This window comes from Brassica napus, chromosome A6, assembly GCF_020379485.1.
Source record: "Brassica napus cultivar Da-Ae chromosome A6, Da-Ae, whole genome shotgun sequence".
In the NCBI taxonomy this organism is placed as follows: Eukaryota; Viridiplantae; Streptophyta; class Magnoliopsida; order Brassicales; family Brassicaceae; genus Brassica; species Brassica napus.
The window spans coordinates 16,661,278-16,681,269 of record NC_063439.1 but is presented as its reverse complement, the minus strand read 5'-3'; the positions used below and the strand labels follow the sequence as shown (position 1 = coordinate 16,681,269).

Sequence of the window (19,992 nt, the reverse complement as noted above, 5' to 3'; positions counted from 1 at the left end):
AATATAATTTCGAAGGAAAAAATAATAATTTTTTTTTCTATTTCAGAAAAGAAACTAAATTTAATATTTAAAACATATATTTATTACAAAATTTAAGATTATACACAATTTATTTACTTTTATTTCTCAGGCAGAAAAAAAAATTAGAATTTTCTGAGATTTATTTTGTAAATTTGGGAGATTTTTAAAATTTTGTTTGAAATTTATTAGTATTTTTAATTAAAATAAAAAGGTTGGGTATTCAAAGGGGCACAATTATAAAAGTTTGCGTATTAAAATAAACAAACTAATTAGTTGGGGTATTAAATTGGGTAGCGAGAAAGTTTGGGTATTGAAAAGCTTAACGAAATTTAGTTGGGATATTGTATGGAATTTTCTCTTTCTTTTTTAATAAATATACTACTAAATTTTGCTTCGCTTTTCAAAACGTAGGATTATTTTTTGTTATCAACCCATTTGATTGTTCAAATAAATGTTTAGGCATGTGATTTTAACATTCTGTTTGGTTCCAGTTTGTTCCTTTTTTTCTAGATAGGTTCTAGGTGAGTTGTACTTTTGGTTTTACGGTCCAAAAGATATAAGTAGCGTTAAGTTATTTATGAATTTGGATTTGGTTTCAGTTTAACAATTTTAGTTTTTGGTTTGTTTTGTATAATAATGTTAAGAACCCGATAAATTTTGATTTCAATTCGGTATTGGTTCCGTTTCTGTTTCTCAGATATTTTGAATAATTCGGGTAAAATCACATTTTTGGACTTTTTGGATAAAATATCGGATAACTCCGACATATAAAAATATTCAGGTGATTTGTTTCTATCGATAAATTAGGATAATTTTTAATATATTGGATAAAAAGTAATAGGGTAAACATATTTTATATTATACTATAGTTTATGAATTATTAGAACTATTTTAAATTTGTATGAAAAGAAATATAGACGTACTTCATGATGTATTTTATATTATACTCTGATCTTTTATTTACTATATTGAATCAATTTTCTATTATAATGTTTTGCATATATTTTTATAATTTTTCTGTATTAAATTTTTTGCAGTGTAATATATTTTTTACTTAGGAAACACCTGAAATTGTAAAATTTTGAATTTGGATTTGTTTTTTTTTTTGCCAACACATAAAGATGTGGATTTGTCATATTGATTGGTCTTTGTTACCAATTTATATATGTAACTCGTTTTTAATTTATTTGACCACACTTAATATACATTCTGTATTAAGTTATATTTATATTAGGGTCATATGTGTATATATGGTTAATAAAGTGATAGATACATCAAAGTACAAATCTTATTATGTTATAAATTTTCCTATAATTTCAAAATACCTATTTAATATCTAAACAAAGTTTCCAACAAGCGATGGATCAATACTAAAATCATATTTAGATATGAGTATATTATGCATATTTATTATATATTGACTATATTTATAAATTAACCCAAAAATATAGAAGGTAACAAAAATTAATTTCTTGGTAAAAATTACATAAAATAATTATTCACTTCAACATGAGGAACAATATTCCACTTCAACAACTCAATAAGTATTATTAGAAGCTTGAGAAGGAAAAACTGAAAAGATAACCCAAAACACATCACTACAAAAAACATGAAGTTCCAGACGAAGAAACCGTCAGAAAAAGAGACCCGTTGTTAAATTTTCGGAACGTTCTGACAAATTTCACACAGACATATATATATGACTAGTTTGTCTGTGAGAAAATCCATCAGAAATTCATCGAAAATTCATTGTCATCATCTGGCGTCGGGAATTTCCCGACCAATAATTGATGTCGAGAATTCCTGACCAACATCTTTTGTTGGTATTTCTAGACCAACATATGTATAGGGACTTCCCGACATACATACGTCCATAGGGAAAACTCCCGACGAATTCTCGACGGATATGTTCCTGATGGAAACACCCATCGAGAAACCCATCGAGCAAATATCTATCGGAAATTAGTCGAAAAGATTAAAAGAATTATTATTTTAATTTTTTAGTTAATTATTTTATAATTACTATTAAAGCCAAATAATTGAGATATTAATTGAAAAACCTAATTAAAATTAATAAAAATGTTAGTACAAAACTTTTTTAAATTAAAAAGACTAAATAAGAAAATATGTTTTAAAAAGAACTAGAAGTTGTCCCCGAACCACCGCTTCATGTTCTCCATCAATGTATGAGTTGAAGTCTTGTTTTCCTCCAGCTGAGCCCGGATATCAGCATTACCACTCTCCAACGACTCAATCCGGTCATCCTTGGTCTTTATCTGTTCCAGAAGCTCATCAACGGCGTAAGGCCACTAAACCGAAGTAGTAAGGCCATTGAACCGAAGTAGAAGACTCACGGTTGATATCATTCAAATTACCCCAAGAAGTGATTTGTCCTCTCTCAAATAAGATGTCGAGTTGTAGCACTTAGGGATCGAATTCACAGGGAGCTAGAGCACACAAAAGATCTAATAGTTATATGATTAAGCTAGGCTAATAGTTTAATAAAGCAGTAAATGTAGCAGAACAGGTCGAACAAGGTAGTTGTTCTAAAGAGATCGATTGATGAGTTGATGGAAGGATGGTTGCTAGACTTAGGGTTTCTATTAAGAAAATCAGGATTATAGAGATATAGATACTAAGCATTTATGGATATTCTAGAACTCAAACAATAAGAATAGTCGATCAACTTCCGTATATTTAGACTATATATCGCCGGATCTGGGACCCAGTTGTCGCTTGTTGGTCCTGAGAAAGTGTCGATCGATTCCAACAACGGGGTGTCGATCGATACACCTTTCAGCCCGTCGATCGATGCAACTAGTGAGTTGTTGATCGACGTTCCTTCCAGGGAGCATTACGAACGGGTTTGACGTGTTCATTAGGTTAAAAAAATCAGCTTCCGCTTGTTTCTAGCAATCCTAGCACAACCTAAACTATTTCAGACAAAGAACCTAACTTCCTCTTGCGCCCTAATATCTATAGGCAAGGTTCTAGTTAGCTACTCTAGAACACATGCATTAAGAACAATTTAGTTGATTCATATCCTGACACTTAGCAATTCTATATTTTTGGCTAATCCCTCATGATATTTGTACCTTAAACCTAACAGGTGGATATATTCAAGCATGAAGTTTGTCACAGAAATCATAGATGAATTATAAAATAGAAATCAATGATAAAACCAAAGGAGTTCCAAGAGGACTCTGAAGGATTTCCTCCCTTCTCTCCTAACATAAACTAAGAACAAGATGTAAAGAAAGCGTAGCTGTCAACAATGGCTTAGAAAACACATAAATAGGATTTTAGGTCGTCCATGGGTATTCTTGTAATTTGTGGTTGGTTCTGGACTTAAGTCGGCCTTAAAAAATACCCGGCCCGCGTTCTGGAATCACCGTTGATCGACACCAAGGGTGCACCATCGACCGACGTTCCTTCATCTCCTCGACAGCACTCTCTCGTGAGACAGGCTGACCACTCTTCCGTAAAACATGCATAACATCTGATCTAACCGTTGGATTGACCTCCGACCTGTGTGGCATTTGAAAGCTAACTCAAAGCTCTGTCTTGTGTCAAAATATCAGCTCAATCGCACCGTGAAAAAGGCTCCATTCATATCTAAACATCTGACACTTCAGTGCAGTTATGCACTCAAAATGCTCCAAAAGACTCCAAAATCACCATTTTCCTCCATAACGTACCTAAACCTGAAAACATACTAAAAATACTGCAAAACAACTGTAATGTATTTAAAAACATATATATACCATGGCTAAAAGTGAGTAAAATCCATGGTATATCATGTTGGAGAACCTAACCCGACGTAACGACACTTCTTCTTTCTTTGGAACAGCATGTGAGTAAAAGTAACCAAGTTATAATAACAATCATATTAGACGTATAATATGAAGGAAATATTTGAAATGTAACCCAAGAACAAGGTTGATCAGTTGCTGTCGAGTTAAGCTGTTGGAAGAAGTAGAAGACCCATCTTCGGACACATAATCATGTGTCAAAATGAAATCGTGTGCCTGAGAATGGACCAGCTGGATGACCTCCTTCATAACCGGATCCTGAATTTCACCAGTCTGCTTGTTGGTGTGGGCACACTTCAACAGCTCGAAATTGTTGATGGGTTATCATTGTTTGCTGCAATCTAAAAACAATAGATATTAATAGGTATTAAAGAATTAATTTGTATAAGAATTATAAAACTTACTAGTTGAAGTTCCAGAGAAGATAAACTGGTCGACCCCAAGTTGTGGACATAAACCCCTTTCCCTCCACGCTCGCTTTGCCGGTTACCGGAGTTAGTTTTTGACTGAGATTTCGTTTCTGGTTTAATCCAATGCTTCTTCAATCCTCCCAAACGGCCCGGTTTATGTGCTTCGGCACTTTCTGAACCTCCCACATATGCTTCTACTCATTGATTTGACTGTTGTAGTGGCCACTACTCGCGTACTGGTGGAAAGCGGTTTTCACTGTTTCTGTCAATCTTGAATCCCAAGTGAACTCTTGCTAAAAATCCAAAAAAAAAAAAGATAAATGAGATTAAAAATGTAAGGTTTAAAAGAAAAAAAAAAATGAGAAAAGTTTACAGCAAATTTCTCAAACCAGCGATTGCGCTTAAATTTATGAATGTCATTATAAGTCGGATAACTATTCTCTAGCATATGGTACTCCATCCTCATAATGCTTTTGCTGATGCTGTTGTTTGACAACTTAAACGTCTGAATGCTCTCACAATGTCCTCGCTTTACCATGGATTCTAGTTAACGTTATCTATATTAGTTGGACTGAGGTCTTTAAGAAGTCAATCGTTTATATGGGATTGGAGAAAACTTTAGCCTCAGTGTACAGGGTTCACCTAGCCCAAAGCCGTGATATTATGCTTAACTTAAGAACACTATTTTTCTAGCCATCACAGGTCAGTAGAGTTTGCAGTAACTCTAATTTTGTCACTGGCGCTATTCAGTTTCAAGGTCCATCCAGTCGGTTCATCAGCGACAAATCCATGACTGGTATACTCTCCGTTTCTGTTGAGATTCACCTAGTCTCTTCAGAGAGCTTCGTCGGAGCTAGAGCTGCTCTTGCTCGTTACGCCTTCTTCCAATCTTTGCTGGTTGTTTATTCAGCGCCGATTCCGACTATTTCATGCTCGTGGTAGTAACCTATTTAGGGGTGCATCTGATGATTTTCCACGGTTCTCCGGTTGTCGAGCAAATATCTCTCGTTTAGTTTGTTATGTCTTGTCTTGCTGTTTTGTTGGTGTTCATCATACTGTCGAGGTTCCCTCCAGTTTTTATCTTGTTCCCGTTGAGCATAGTTTTGGATGTAATAACTTCAAAACTCGTTTAGATTTAATATAATCGTTTGTTTGACAAAAAAAAAACCTCTGAAGCCAAAATCGAACATAATTAATTAATAGTAAATATTGAATAGAAAATAATAAAATACATTTAAAAATGAAATCATACCAAGTAGTGTTTGGGACTTGCAGATAATGAGGATGGAGACACGTGAAGGATTCTTGGCCCGGTTGCGGAACCAACTCTTGTACGCTCATCGTAAGGCCCCAAAGAAGTATTGCTACCAGTCCAAGACCCGGAACGGCGTTGCTGTATAGGAGATCCGTACCTTTTTGAAACGTTTGTAAGATATGTTTTTAAATGTAAAATTTTTAAAATGTTTTAAATTAAACATATAAATAACAATTAAAATATTTTAAATGTAATAAATATTTAAAAAAACAAGATGGAAATATGATAATATATTATTAATATAGAAATGTTTTTAAAACAAGTTTTGAAAATTTCACAAAACATTTTAAATATAAATTCCTGACGAATTCCCGATGACTCTCTCCCTTTGCTTTTTTAAACAGAATTTCATCAGATATTTTTTAGGAATTTTCAAAAATGTTTTTTATCATTTGGAATTTCGTCTGAAATCACCTTGTTTTATTGTAGTGCTTCAGCTACAAAGAAAAGTTCATCAAATCAAGAGTTAGAGCTGGGCAAAAAATCTAAACAAAAAAACCCAAACTGAATCGGTCCGACAAAGTAGTACAAAACCAGAACTTAAATTGGTTAAATATCCAAACAGGCTCAAAATTTTGGTATTTAGAGAACTAGAACCGAACCGAAATATTTTGGGTACCCGAATATATCCTAAATAGATTTATATACCTAAATATATTAATTAATTTTATATTTAACATATAGAAAAATATCCAAAATATGAATTTGTTTAAAATACTTGAATATATATATATATATATATATATATATAAATAGTTAAAAGTAAATATCTAAAATAGTTAGAAAATACTCAAAACACTAAAAATACTTGAAATATCTATTTATTCTCTCTATCCAAATATTCAAGCCAAAACTTTATATTTTAAGTTTAGGTATTTTGGCATACATTATTAAAATTTTTATGCAATATATTATTTTGTTTCAGTTTTTGAGAAAATTAAAGTATATAATAAATTTTAGATTTTAAAAATTAATTTAAATGGGTTATCCGAACCCAAACCAAAACAAAAAATATCCGAACTGAACCCGAACCATAACCAAAATTTATAAATACTCAAATGTGGCTAAAATATTTAATCCCGAAAACCATAGACCCGAATAGATTCGAACGGAATCTGAATGGGTACCAGAACACCCAATCATATCAAGAACTATCACTGTCTGTTTTTTTTTGTATTAGACATTCTAAATTTTTTTGGTTAAATTATTTAAAACTATTTTAAATCTAAACAGAATTTTAAAAGTGAAAAAAAATATGTAATCCACGTAGCACAGAAAAAACCCTAGTAAATTTTAAAACCAATAGAATAACAGAGTATTCTAAGAAGAGAAAAATGATTAGAGCTCTAGTAACTATGATCAAGTGTGATTACAATTTTAATAATTAGTTTTTAATATAGAAAAAAATAAAATCAATTAGATAAATGTATGTAAAATATCTATATATTTAAAAATGTTTTCAGTAAATAGTTTGTGTTGTTATATATTTTCATCTTATTATCTCTTTACTTTAACTGTAATAATATTTGAAATTGGCATTAAAAGTATAAAGCAATAAAATAGAGTTTCTTGCAATTAATCTGACCGGTCAAAGAAAAATATTGTATTTACATGTTTGGTAGGTATAGTAATTTGTCATTTGATGTGGTATTTTTCATCTAGCTATATCATAACTTAAAATTATATATAAAAATCAAACAGAAAAACTGCCAATCCAAACCAAAATATTATAAATCGTATAGTAGTAGCAACAAATAAGCCAACACGCATCTAAAACATCATAATGTCTTATGAGAATTAGGAACAATAGTGTTATTGATTGATCTTTAAGTTTAACAGCTTCAGTTAGATCCAAAAAGTCAATAACATTTGATCCTCGGGGTTTAATGATTATGTGGATCCTTCATCCTGTTAAGAGCCACAAAATGTATTAAAAATTACTATAAACAATTAAGTAAAAAATTACACAGTATACATATAGTACGTGTAGAAAAAAGTTAATTATAAAGGTATATTTACCTTGGGATGACGAATATTTTTTGGAAGAGGAGGACCGCATGTAAAAAAGATGCAATTAGGGACACAATTCCTATCCCCAACCTTGGGCGAACACAAGTCATTACAATGTTTCACACATGCCGCATATCCTGCAGATGTAGCCTTCGTCTCTCGTATGGTTCCAACCAACAGCGTCATCATCATCGTTACCATTATTATCTTCATCATTCCCATATCTTTTTCTAATTCAAGCGTTTGTTTTGTTCTTTTTTTTTTCTTTCTAGTTTGTGATGAACTTATTCTCAAATATGCTGAATAGCTTTTCATTTATAGTCGTAAAATATACGTAACTGTAATTGTAATTGATTCAAAGTCGTCGAAAATATTAAGTAAGTTGACCAAAGTTTAATTTTGTCATTAAGTTTACTTTTGACTAATCTTTAAATAATATAAATACTGAAACAATATATAGTAAGTTGACCAAAATTTTTTTTGCCACAAAATTTATTATTGACTAATCTTAAAAATAATATAAGTATATCGTTTGAAAAGGAATATATGGCATATTTGAAAATATTTACCCGACAGTAATACGAACCATACCATGTTAGTCGAACCCCTATTTTCTAGTCCTAACTTAAACCTTTAGTCAAAATAAAAACTTACTTAAACGTAAATACCTTAAATATTATATAGAAGTTGACCGGTATTATAGAGAATAAAATCCGTATACGAATATTTGTTTTCAAGATTTTTTTCCGAATTTTGAAAAAAAAAATCTCTTAAAATCTTTTGATTTTTCGTAATTAAAAGCAGGAAGGGATACCTGATATATATCTATTTATGTATATATGAAAAATCTCTGTCGTTTCAGAAAATTTCGAACGCATGGTTTCTGATAAAACACAATGATGCGTATTATTAAGCACACATTATTTATGGTTTTAACGTTTGTAGTCTTGTAGATCACGCATTTATGTTTTGATGTTTTAGTGAAAACACGTAAAGAGGCAAGGAAAATGGGTTTAAGGGATTCCGTTTCCGCAACAATTCATGACTATTAGATGCCCCAATCAAAATTAATATGTGCATCTTAATCAACTGGGTGAGTTTTTTTTTTTAAATATCTTAATAAACGTATTTAGCTGTAAAAAACAATTGAAACATTTTTGTTCCCTAGACTGCCGCTTATGTTGCTTCCGCAGCGGGCGGGCGTGAATATATATATATATATATATATATATATATATATATATATATATATATATATATATATATATATATATATATCACGAATCCAAGTGCTTAGGAAAACTATGCAGTTACACAAGATTAGGACGACTGGTTTTTCCACTACCACCCGCAAACGTAGCTTTTACGGTTGGTAGCGGTTGTCGGCGGTTTGCAACAATCACTCAAATCGTTTTAAACCACTTCAAACTGCTCTGAATCTCATAAATTTAAAAGCTGAGAGCTTGATTGGTTTTCTCGCTACCACCCGCAAACGTAGCTTTTGCGGTTGGTAGCGGTTGACAGCGTTTCGAGACAATCATACAAACCGCTACAAATCGCTTCAAACCGCTCCGAACCTCTTAAAATCAAAAGCTGGTTCCATCTAGCGTTTGCGGTTGTGGGAGGATAATTTTTTTTCTTTTTTTTTTAAAAAACCATATAAATACAAAAATAAAAATAAATTTTTTAAAATAAAATTATGAAAATACTAAAATATATCTATTATATTTTAATTAGTATTATAAAATTTTAAAATAAAAATATTTTCTATAATTTTAAAATTTTAAAATTTTAAAACTATAACTTTGAAAATATAATTTACATATTTATTATAATATTATGATTTTTGATATTTTTATAATTATATAAAATATAAATATTGTTAATTTATTATTTAACCGCTGCTGTATTTGGTAGTTAACCAGTCATAAGTATCCCGCAAACGCACCAATTTCTAACCGCAGAACCAGTCGTACAAATCTCTTAAAACCGCTAGAAACCGCAACCACCCGCAACCGCAAACGTCCGCAGCCGCAACCGCAGCGTTTGAACCAGTCAGACCCCTCCATCTAGCGTTTGCGGTTGCGGGCGGTTGCGGGAGGGTAAAATTTTTTTTTTTTAAAGAATATATATACAAAAGTAAAAATATTTAATAAAAAAATTTAAAATTGAAATTATGAAAATATTAAAATATATAGATTATATTTTAATTAATATTATAAAATTTTATAATAAAAACAATTTCAATAAATTTTCAAAAATTAAAATTATAACTTTCTAAATATAAATTTTATATTTATTATAATTTTATGATTTTTGATATTTTTATAATTATTTTAAATATAAATATTGTTAATTTATTATTTGACTGTTATCGCATTTGGTAGTTAACCAGTCAGAAGTCACCCGCAAACGCACCAATTTTTAACCGCAGTACCAGTCGTACAAATCTCTTAAAACCGCTAGAAACCGCAACCGCCCGCATCCACAAACTCCCGCAACCGCAATTGCAACCGCTACGTTTGAACCAGTCAGGCCTAAGAAGGTTGTGTTACAAAACTAACGGTTCCAAAGTATTGTTTTCGCTTGTCAGATTTATTTTCATCATTGTGCAAGAGACTCAGCTTGATATTTTGAAAGTTGATTTTCCATGGAGAGCTTACTACTGCAAGAGACTTAGGGCCTGACTGGTTCAAACGCAGCGGTTGCGGTTGCGGTTGCGGGAGTTTGTGGATGCGGGCGGTTGCGGTTTCTAGCGGTTTTAAGAGATTTGTACGACTGGTACTGTGGTTAAAAATTGGTACGTTTGCGGGTGACTTATGACTGGTTAACTACCAAATGTGGTAATAGTCAAATAATAAATTAACAATATTTACATTTAATATAATTTTAAAAATATCAAAAATCATAAAATTATAATAAATATAAAATTTATATTTAGAAAGTTATAATTTTAAATTTTGAAAATTTATTGAAATTGTTTTTATTATAAAAGTTTATAATATTAATTAAAATATAATAGATATATTTTAATATTTTCATAATTTAAATTTTAAATTTTTTATTAAATATTTTTACTTTTGTATATATATTGTTTAGAAAAAAGAAAAAAATTATACCCTCCCGCAACCGCCCGCAACCGCAAACGCTAGCTGGAGCCAGCTTTTGAATTTATGAGATTCGGAGCGGTTTGAAGCGGTTTAGAGCGATTTGAGTGATTGTTGCAAACCGCCGACAACCGCTACCAACCGCAAAAGCTGCGTTTGCGGGTGGTAGCGGGAAAACCAATCGCCCCCTTAGAGGAAATAATGCAGAAGAGGAAGATGCGTTGAGACCAGGGATGTTAAAACGGGCTTACCCGCCCATTTACGTCCAAGCCCGTCTACGTCCAAGCCCGTTTAATAGATGTTCATTTAAAGCCCGTTTAAATCAGATCCGTTTAGAGCCCGTTTATGTGAAGCCCATTTAACACTAAACCCGTTTCAAACCCGTTTCAAGACCGTTTACTTAAAAAAATGAACATGACCTATTTGTATCATAGCATTTCTTTTCGATGAAACCTGTTAAATACCTGTCAAATAAAATATGAATCCAGGACCTTACATTGTTTTGCTTCAACTAAAAATTCAAAGTTTATAAATCACAAGTCACAACATAGTTGGAAAATAAAGTTCACACTTCACACTAAGTGTCCATAAGTTACTCTTTTCCTTTTTGAACTACCAGGATTTGTCCATGTTCAAAACATAACAAATCATTATATATTTTCATCAAAAAAATTATAAACTGATGTAAAACAGAACCAGAAATCTATATACCTTTGTTCCAGCAAACATATCAATCTTTTGATGTTGAAGATTCCACTCTAAAACTACTTGCTTTCTTTCCAACATCTTCATTTTCATCAAAGAGATCTTCAATGGCACCTACAAAGTATAATATGAATTAGTTATAAGAAAAATATAGTCATAAAATAAAATGGCCTTTTAAGCTTTACCTTTGTATTCAGCAAAACCGCACAACCAATTCCTAATGCAAAGAAGAGCTTGGACATTTTTAGGCAAGAAACGGTTTCAGTAAGGAGTTAAAACCCAGGATCCAATGCTAAAGGCAGACTCTGAAGCTACTGTGGGGATCAGAATGTTGAGGATGTCACGTGCCATCGATGCTAAATCTCCAAATCGATGTTGGTTCTCTTTCCAATAACTCAAAACATCCAAATCCAAGTTAGTCCTTCTGTTTAGCCTTGGCTCTTCCAAATATATATCCAAATGTGTCTTTGGGTTGCCAACTCCACCTCCAATGCTCTTTTCCAACTCAAAAAAATCCTTCATTATGAACATTTATATTAGATAAACAATTTCAAGATAATGCATGACTGAAATTATCTAAAATTATATTAAATTACTTACATTATCATAATCATCTTCAAGTGGAGATTCTGTGACAATCTCTTGTGGAGTTGGTGTGAGTGAAACACCTGAAGAACTTGTTTGAGACCGTTTCTGATAGTCTTTGTAGAGTGCAGACAAACTATCCGTAAGTTCTTTTATCTTTAAACTTGAAGTAGAGGGATCCAATTCCTTATAAGCAGCATCAAGAATCTCAATCTTTATTCTTGGATCTAAAGCTGCTCCCATAGCCAAGATTACACTGTAACTTTTCCAGTATTTTCAAACTTAACTTACATCTCTCTGGCCATTTCTCTCACTCCATCATCATCACATTCTGCATATCTCTTCAATAACAATTGTATCCTCCATACTTGCGTGAAGTAGACATTCGAAGTAGGATACTTTGAACCCGAAAAAGAAGTCGTGATAGCACTAAATGGCTTCAAAAGGTCAAAGATTTTTGCCTCTCGTTTCCACTCATCCTCTGTAGGCAACGTCTTATACTTTGGATCATACAACTCCATGCTAGCAAATGCAGCCTTAAACTTGAGAGCTTTGAAAAGCATCTCATATGTAGAAGACTGTTCGCTAATGCTAAGCCACTTTTCACTATGAGGTTTAGAATATGAGCACAACATCTCACATGTATGTGTTTACCATCACACAACAAACCTCTGTCGCTTCCACCAATCATCTGAAGCTTGCCCTTGAGGGTTCTCAGCATATTGTTGTTGTTGGTGGCATCGTCCAGCGTCATCAAGAAAACCTTCTTCTTCAAACCCCATCCCTTCAATGACTCAAAGACCTTATTAGTGATTTCCTCACCAGTATGTGGAGACTTCATCTCACAAAATTCTAAGATCTTGCTGTGTAATCTCCAACCATCATCAATATAATGTCCAGTTAAGGAGATATAACCCATGTTTTGAGGACGAGCTACCCATAAATCAGCAGTGAGACAAACCCTACCACAGTGCTTCACAAACAGCCCTTTCAACTTCTCTTTCTCTATTACATATCTCGTATAAACATCAAGAGCATCAGTCTGTCTACAGATATGTTGAACATCATGATTTAAATACATATCTCTTTCTCTAACTTTCTCATACTCCACGTATCGAAATGGTAGATCATGGTAAATGATAGACTCAGTAACCATCTCACGATCTACCAAAAGATCATACACATGCTTATCTACCTTCTTAGGCATCTTAGAACAAAACTCTAAATGTCGTTTCAACAGATTTGTACCATGATTTTTACCAACCACTAATTTGGAATCACAATGAATGCACTTAGCCCTTTCTTTTCCATCCTCTTCTACCTCCACTAGTACAAAATCTTTCCAAACAAGTGAGATTTTTCGACGCTTACGTTGAGGTTTCACTGCTTGTGTTGATGCAGTGGCTTGTGTTTCACACTGAACTTCTGCTTCTGCTTCTGCTTCTGTTTCTGTTTCTGCCAATTCTTCATCTATATCAAATTCAGCATCTTCATCATCATGTCCATGTATTCACGTTGAGCTTCAAGAAGCGCCATTGTGTGCACAATATCATAGTCCATCTCTGCAAAAAAAAAAAAACATATTTAATTATTAGTGGCTGCAAGGGACTATCAAAATATGTACAAATAAAATACGTATAAGTCGATATCAATTTGAGGGAAGATGGTAAGTTGGCAACCATTCAAAAACAGGAACAAATAAAGCATAGTATATGGATACAAAGTAAAAAAAAAAGCTTAACTACTCTTGGATTAACGAAAGTATATGTCTACAACACGAGTCTTCTGTCCAAATACATCTCACAAACTTTAAATGGTAAACAAATAATTCAAATTAACCACTTTATAGTATTTGTCTATACAATGACTCTTTAGCTAACGAAAAACTTGACAAAACCCGTAGAAGTTAACTCACACGGTCACACCAAAGAAGGTGTTCATACAAAACATAGTTAATCATGTTGGTTATCGGTTTTGTTCTTGTTTTCATATACATATTGTAGTCAAATGATCACTCAGTGAAAAAAAATATCACATACCTCTTTTAATCTCAGATTTGGTTGCAATATTCGAGACTCCTTTGCATATGTTCGTGAAACCTGTTCACAAATCAAACCATTTTTAAACAAACCCACAAATTAATTGAAAGAACACTTATGAAATCAGTTTGAAATGAACCTTGATTGTATGATACGAGGAAGACAGTGGAGAGAGTGAAGAAGAAGAAGAAGTATAAGACACGAGATGAAAGGAGGTAAGGAGACAAGGGGGTGAAGAACAACGACTCTAGAAGACAAAACGAAACCCTAGAAGCTTCGTGATTCGAATCAGAAACTCATTTGGAGCAGTTTGATCTTTCGTAAGGAGGCAAAGAGCCAAGGACGTGAAGAACGAGGAAGAACGACGACAATAGATTAGGTTGAAGATGCTATCTCAATAACGACGTCGTTTAGAACAGAGAAAAAAAAATAAATGGACTTAATGGGCTGTCCAGTTATTTTTATTAAAATCCGTTTATTAAATGGACATAGATGGACAAACCCGACGAAGCCCGTTTAATATTGTTAAGTAAACGGGTTTTATATGGACACAAAAATTAAACGAGCTTGGACATAAATGGGCAGGACAAGCCCATTTTAACATCCCTAGTTGAGACATTATGTTAGAGTTGATGGAGAAGGAAGGCTATTAGAATTGGCGGAAGAGTTAGTTAGAGCTTGTAACAAATTTTTACTGGCAATAAATAAGTGGGCTTATAATTCTTATGGGATTCGTATATAGTAAACAACGTCTTTCTACTTCTTAAACTCATCGTGATGACGAAATCAACTAAAGAAGATCAGCATGTCGAGTCTTCCAATCAACGGATCAGTGAATTGGATGCTTCAGTAGTGTATCTTAATCAGAAGTTCAACTACTTATACGATGGTTACAATCATGTGGTTACGGTGAATAAGGTCACAAACGGAGATTGAGGCGATGGATGGAACTTTGATGGCAATTCTAGCTACGTCAAGCTCTAGTCTAATACATTAAGACATGTTCAATCGCCATACAAAGCAATTGAATCTGATTTTCTTCATAGCTAAATGCTCAGAACCTGTTAGAAGGAATCATCAAGTAGGTTAACGGTCCTTAGATAAGATGTCGGAAGGTGATGAAGCATTATTTCGCAAAGTAGAAATGTCGATCTTTGGAGGTTTGAATCCGTTCAAATCTCTTAGGAAACAAAGAATTATAAGAACAATTTTTCTTATTATCTTTAGAAACTACTTAAAACTAAATCTCTCAATGTTTCACTCTTCGATCTTATTTTAATCATATTGATCTTACGGAACATCTCTCCATTGGACCTATATTTATATGAAAGACAATTCCCTTTAATATGTGGAATATGGAAAACACAAACCTAACCTAAATAGAAACTTTTTTTCCTATTTTTTGGTTTCCTTATTGTGTTTATCTTAACATATTAAACATTTAATAATATTTTAAGTTTGCAAAACTTTGAATTATCCAACATTCACCCCCTTAATTCCAACTTGAATTAGGGAGATCAATTTCTTGAACTCCGATTAAGCTCCTCATTTGCTTGAACATAATCCTTGCTAATGGCTTTGTAAGGATGTCGACCTTCTTCTCAACACCCAGCACATGCTCCACTTCGATCTGTCCATTCTCCAGACACTCACGAATGAAGTGATACTTTTTGAGTACATGCTTACTCCTTCCATAGAAAACTGGATTCTTCGTTAGAGCAATGGCTGATTTGTTGTCAATCCTAAGCTTGACCTTCTCGCCTTTTTTGCTTAGTATCTCACTCAACAACTCCTTGATCCATATAGCTTGCTTTGCTGCTTCTGTTGCTGCCATGAACTCTGCTTCACATGATGACAATGCAACTGTCTGCTGCTTCTGCGATGTCCAAGTGATTAGTGATGAACCGTAGTAGAATACATGTCCTGACGTGCTCCTCCCGTCATCGAGATCAATATTGTGACTGCTGTTACTATAACCAACGACACTCCTTGACCCATCTCTCTTGAAGAACAGACCGTAGTATATTGTTCCTTTCACATACTGCAATATATGCTTGATGGCTTGTCCGTGAGAGTCTCTCGGATTGTGCATGTATCTTCTAAGAACACCTACTGTGTAACACAGGTCGGGTCTTGTGTGAAGCAGATACCTCAAACATCCTATGATTCTTCTGAACTCTGTAGGATCTATCTCTCGTTCATCTTCAGCTTTTGAGATCTTCAAATTTGCCTCCATTGGAATTTGAGTTGCGTTACACGCTTCCATCTTCGTGTCACACAGGATTCCTTGAGCATACCTCTCTTGCTTTATTCTGATTCCGTCTGCTCCTTGACTCACCTCTACGCCAAGGTAGTGCGTTAGCTTACCTAGATCTAACATCTCGAACTTCTTAGACATCTCCTCCTTGAATTGCTTAATCACCTTAAGTGAAGTTCCTGTCACAAATAGATCATCAACGTAGATGGCTATGATCAAGACGTCTCCTCCTTCAGTCTTGTGGTACACTGATGGTTCCTTCGGACACTTCTCAAATCTCATCTCATTGAGAACCTGATCGAGTTTCACATTACATGCTCTGGGTGCCTGGTGTAACCCATACAAAGCCTTGTGTAACACATAAACTCGATCATATTCTCCTTTCTTTTCAAAACCTTCGGGTTGAGTTATATACACTAACTCCTTTAGATCTCCATTCAAGAAAGTGGTCTTCACGTCTATGTGATGTATCTCCCAACCGTTTGTTTCTGCAAGGGCTATTCAGAGCTGATTAGTTTCGAGTCGCGCCACTGGTGCAAACACTTCATCGAAATCTATTCATTCTCTTTGTACCTAGCCTTTTGCCACAAGTCTCGCCTTATACTTGCTCACAGTACCATCCACCTTTCTCTTTATCTTGTAGATCCAGTTCAACCCGTTAGGTTTCACTCAAGCTGGTCTATCCACAAGCTCCCATGTCTTGTTTCATGTGATAGACTCCAACTCGGCAACCATCGCTTCTACCCATTCTCGTACATGTTCAGCTTCAAAATAGTTCTCTGGCTCGCCATCCACTGTGAGCAACAGCATTGAACTTTCTTGATCTGCAAGTAACACATAATCATCGAGATATCTTGGTTTTGTTATGGTACGGCCTTGTCTAGTCACCAACGGTTGATCTCCACCATCTTGGTTTGCATTGTGATCCGCATCTTCTTCATCCTCCTCATCTTGGTATATAGCTTCCTGTACATGATCATCACCTTGATCATTACCTTCTTCTATATCACCCTCATGTGGAAACTTAAGCATGCTTGGTTCACAATCAGCTTGGTTTGTTGTAGACGTGCAGTCCCAAGCTTTCTTCTCATCGAAAATCACATCTTTACTCACCATCACCTTCCCTGTGTCTGGATCATAGAGTCTATAGGCTTTGGAGCCCGGCTCAGTTCCAAGATTGGCCATACTCTTTGATCTCTCATCCAACTTCTTCAGATAAGACCCAGTGATTTTTGCCTGAGTTACACAACCGAATATCCTCAAGTGCTTGATATTTGGTTTCTTCGATGTGAGGCACTCGTATGGCGTCTAATTTTTCAAGGCTTTTGTAGGAAATTTGTTGATGAGGTAAGTTGAATGTCATACAGCTTCACCCCAGAAGTAGTTCAGCATCTTCATTGCCTTCAACATACTTCGTGTCATTCCCATCAAGTTCGGTTTCTCCTCTCCACAACACCGTTTTGTTGAGGTGTGAAAGGCGCGGTTAGGTGCCTTTTAACTTCATTCTCTTCACAGAATATATTGAACTTGGCTGAGGTAAACTCTCCTACTCTATCGGTGTGAAATGTTTTGATGGTTGACCAGATCTGCTTCTCTACACTCTCTTTAAACCTTTTCAATCGATCGAATACCTCACTCTTCTCCTTCAATAGCATAACCCACATATAACTAGAGAAGTCATCGATCAAGACAAAGACATACTTATTATTTGCTAGCGTTGGTGGTGTGATTGGTCCATACAAATCTCCATGCAATAACTCTAATGGCTTTGTCGCACGAAACATGGCTTTGGTCGGGAATGACTGTATGATCTGCTTCCCTGCAAGACATGCGTCACACACGCTTTCTTCGTGTGTTACACATAGAGATGTCAAATGGGCGGGTTGGACGGGTTTGGGTGTGTCCGAATGGGCTTCAGTTATTTGCTGGACATTTTTGGTCGAAGCCCAAATAGAACCATGTCCAAATGAGACCATAACCAAATAGGACCATGATTTGTTGGGTTATCCATGGACGGCCCATGTGCCCACTTAATGTAAACAACATATTTCAGTTCTAAAGATGCAAAAATTCTTAAGTTTTTCAATTTTAAAGATGTCATATACAATTCAAAAGATTTATCAATATGATATACTTAAGATTTATGTTTTCAACTTCATGTTTCAAAGTTATAAGAAGCACAAGTGTAGATCCAGGAGTCTAGCTTCCTATTACTACCAGGTGTAGATCCAGGAGTCTTTGAACACCGTCTCGAATGCCTAAGCAAAGTACTAGTTCCATTCCTACCTAGATCTATGTTGTAGAGCTCATGGCAATGATTGCACTTACTGTTATGACTACCATCAGACAACTTATCTCCTATAATTGTAAAGTTCTTCCAACATACCGAGTGCCTACGTCTGTTACCTCTAGCCTGAGCAGCACTTGTTACAGAATCAGCTTGTGCATTCTGCTCATCTTCATTCTCAGCCATCATATCTTCAACACTCAAATAGTCATCATCGTTCAGGTTCAAAGTATCTGCATTCATCTACAAAAAAGAGAACAAGAGAAAATATTTAATATTCTTGGTCTCGCAAATTCAACATGTCTACTTGCTATTGATACTTTCATAAAAGACATATTTCTAAAACAGATTGCGTCAAGATAGTGAGTCAACCCTGAAACCAAAGCCGACTGAAACAGATTTCCTCGCATACTAATAAAGCAATGTAATAAAAAACCAGCATAACAGCACTAATAAAAAGCAAGATAGACATATCACTGAAGTCATTGGAACAGATACATTTATTATTTAACAACGTTTAGAAATATCAATGATAAGGGTTTGGTAAGACTGTAACACACTCTTATAGATTTAAGCAGCAACAAGAGGACTCACCTTGAATTTGTCAATCAAATGCAATAGGGAAGGGGAGGTGCAACAGCAACAACAGCAACAACAATATCAGCTTCAAACTAGATGATTTTCCACTACCTAACCAAACAAACAGAAAAAGAAATTGACATGATCTACTAAAGGCTAAACTCAATCATTAACATGAGCCATGAGCAAAAACAAACACATGTAAACCACTATGTTGGCTTAAGATACTAGCTCAATGACCACACAATCATTACTCCTAAACCACAATGATCTATCTATTTGAGCCACACATGATCAGGTATAGGCGTATAGCATGAGTATCCATATGAATATAAACCAATCTGAACAAAACCCATTTCATGTTATCTACATGAGCCACACATGATCAATCATTATCCTATAAAACCTAACTATATATTATTTACCTGAATCACCAACGAACTCGAACTTGGCCACATAATGGCGCTAAGATCTGCTCTCCTTTGTTTTCACTTTCACCGATCCATCTGAGTCTAACACATAACACAAATCACTAATCCATCGAATCAGTAGCTAATAGTGAAAACCCATAACACAAATCACACATAAACAGTTCAAAGATGACAAAATCAAACCTCGAGAGATGACGAAATCAGAGACAACGAAGAAGAATCGAAGAAGAGCGAAGAAGAACCGAAGAAGAGCGAAGAAGAATCGAAGAAGGAGAAGGAAAATCGAAGAAGGAGAAGAAGAATCACAGGAGAAGAAGAAGAATCGTAGGAGACGGAAAAAAAAAAGGAAATCGTGTTTTCCCCCAATTTCCTAACGCTAGACATTTAAGCTTATTGGGCCGCCCATTGCCCAACTGGTTAAACCCAAATTTGGC

General features: G+C 34.4%; 1 protein-coding gene across 1 annotated transcript; it reads right to left on the bottom strand.

The window, feature by feature from the left end:
* Positions 1-15,496: 15,496 nt before the first annotated feature.
* On the bottom strand, positions 15,497-16,543 carry LOC125609958 (uncharacterized mitochondrial protein AtMg00810-like). Its single transcript, XM_048781589.1, has one exon. It carries the CDS (start codon positions 16,541-16,543, stop codon positions 15,497-15,499), a length of 1,047 nt encoding a protein of 348 aa, XP_048637546.1.
* Between the last annotated feature and the right edge of the window lie 3,449 nt (positions 16,544-19,992).

Bases quoted from the DNA above. Each gene is read 5' to 3' on its own strand.
- LOC125609958 (XM_048781589.1), bottom strand. From the start codon at position 16,543: ATGAGATTTGAGAAGTGTCCGAAGGAACCATCAGTGTACCACAAGACT.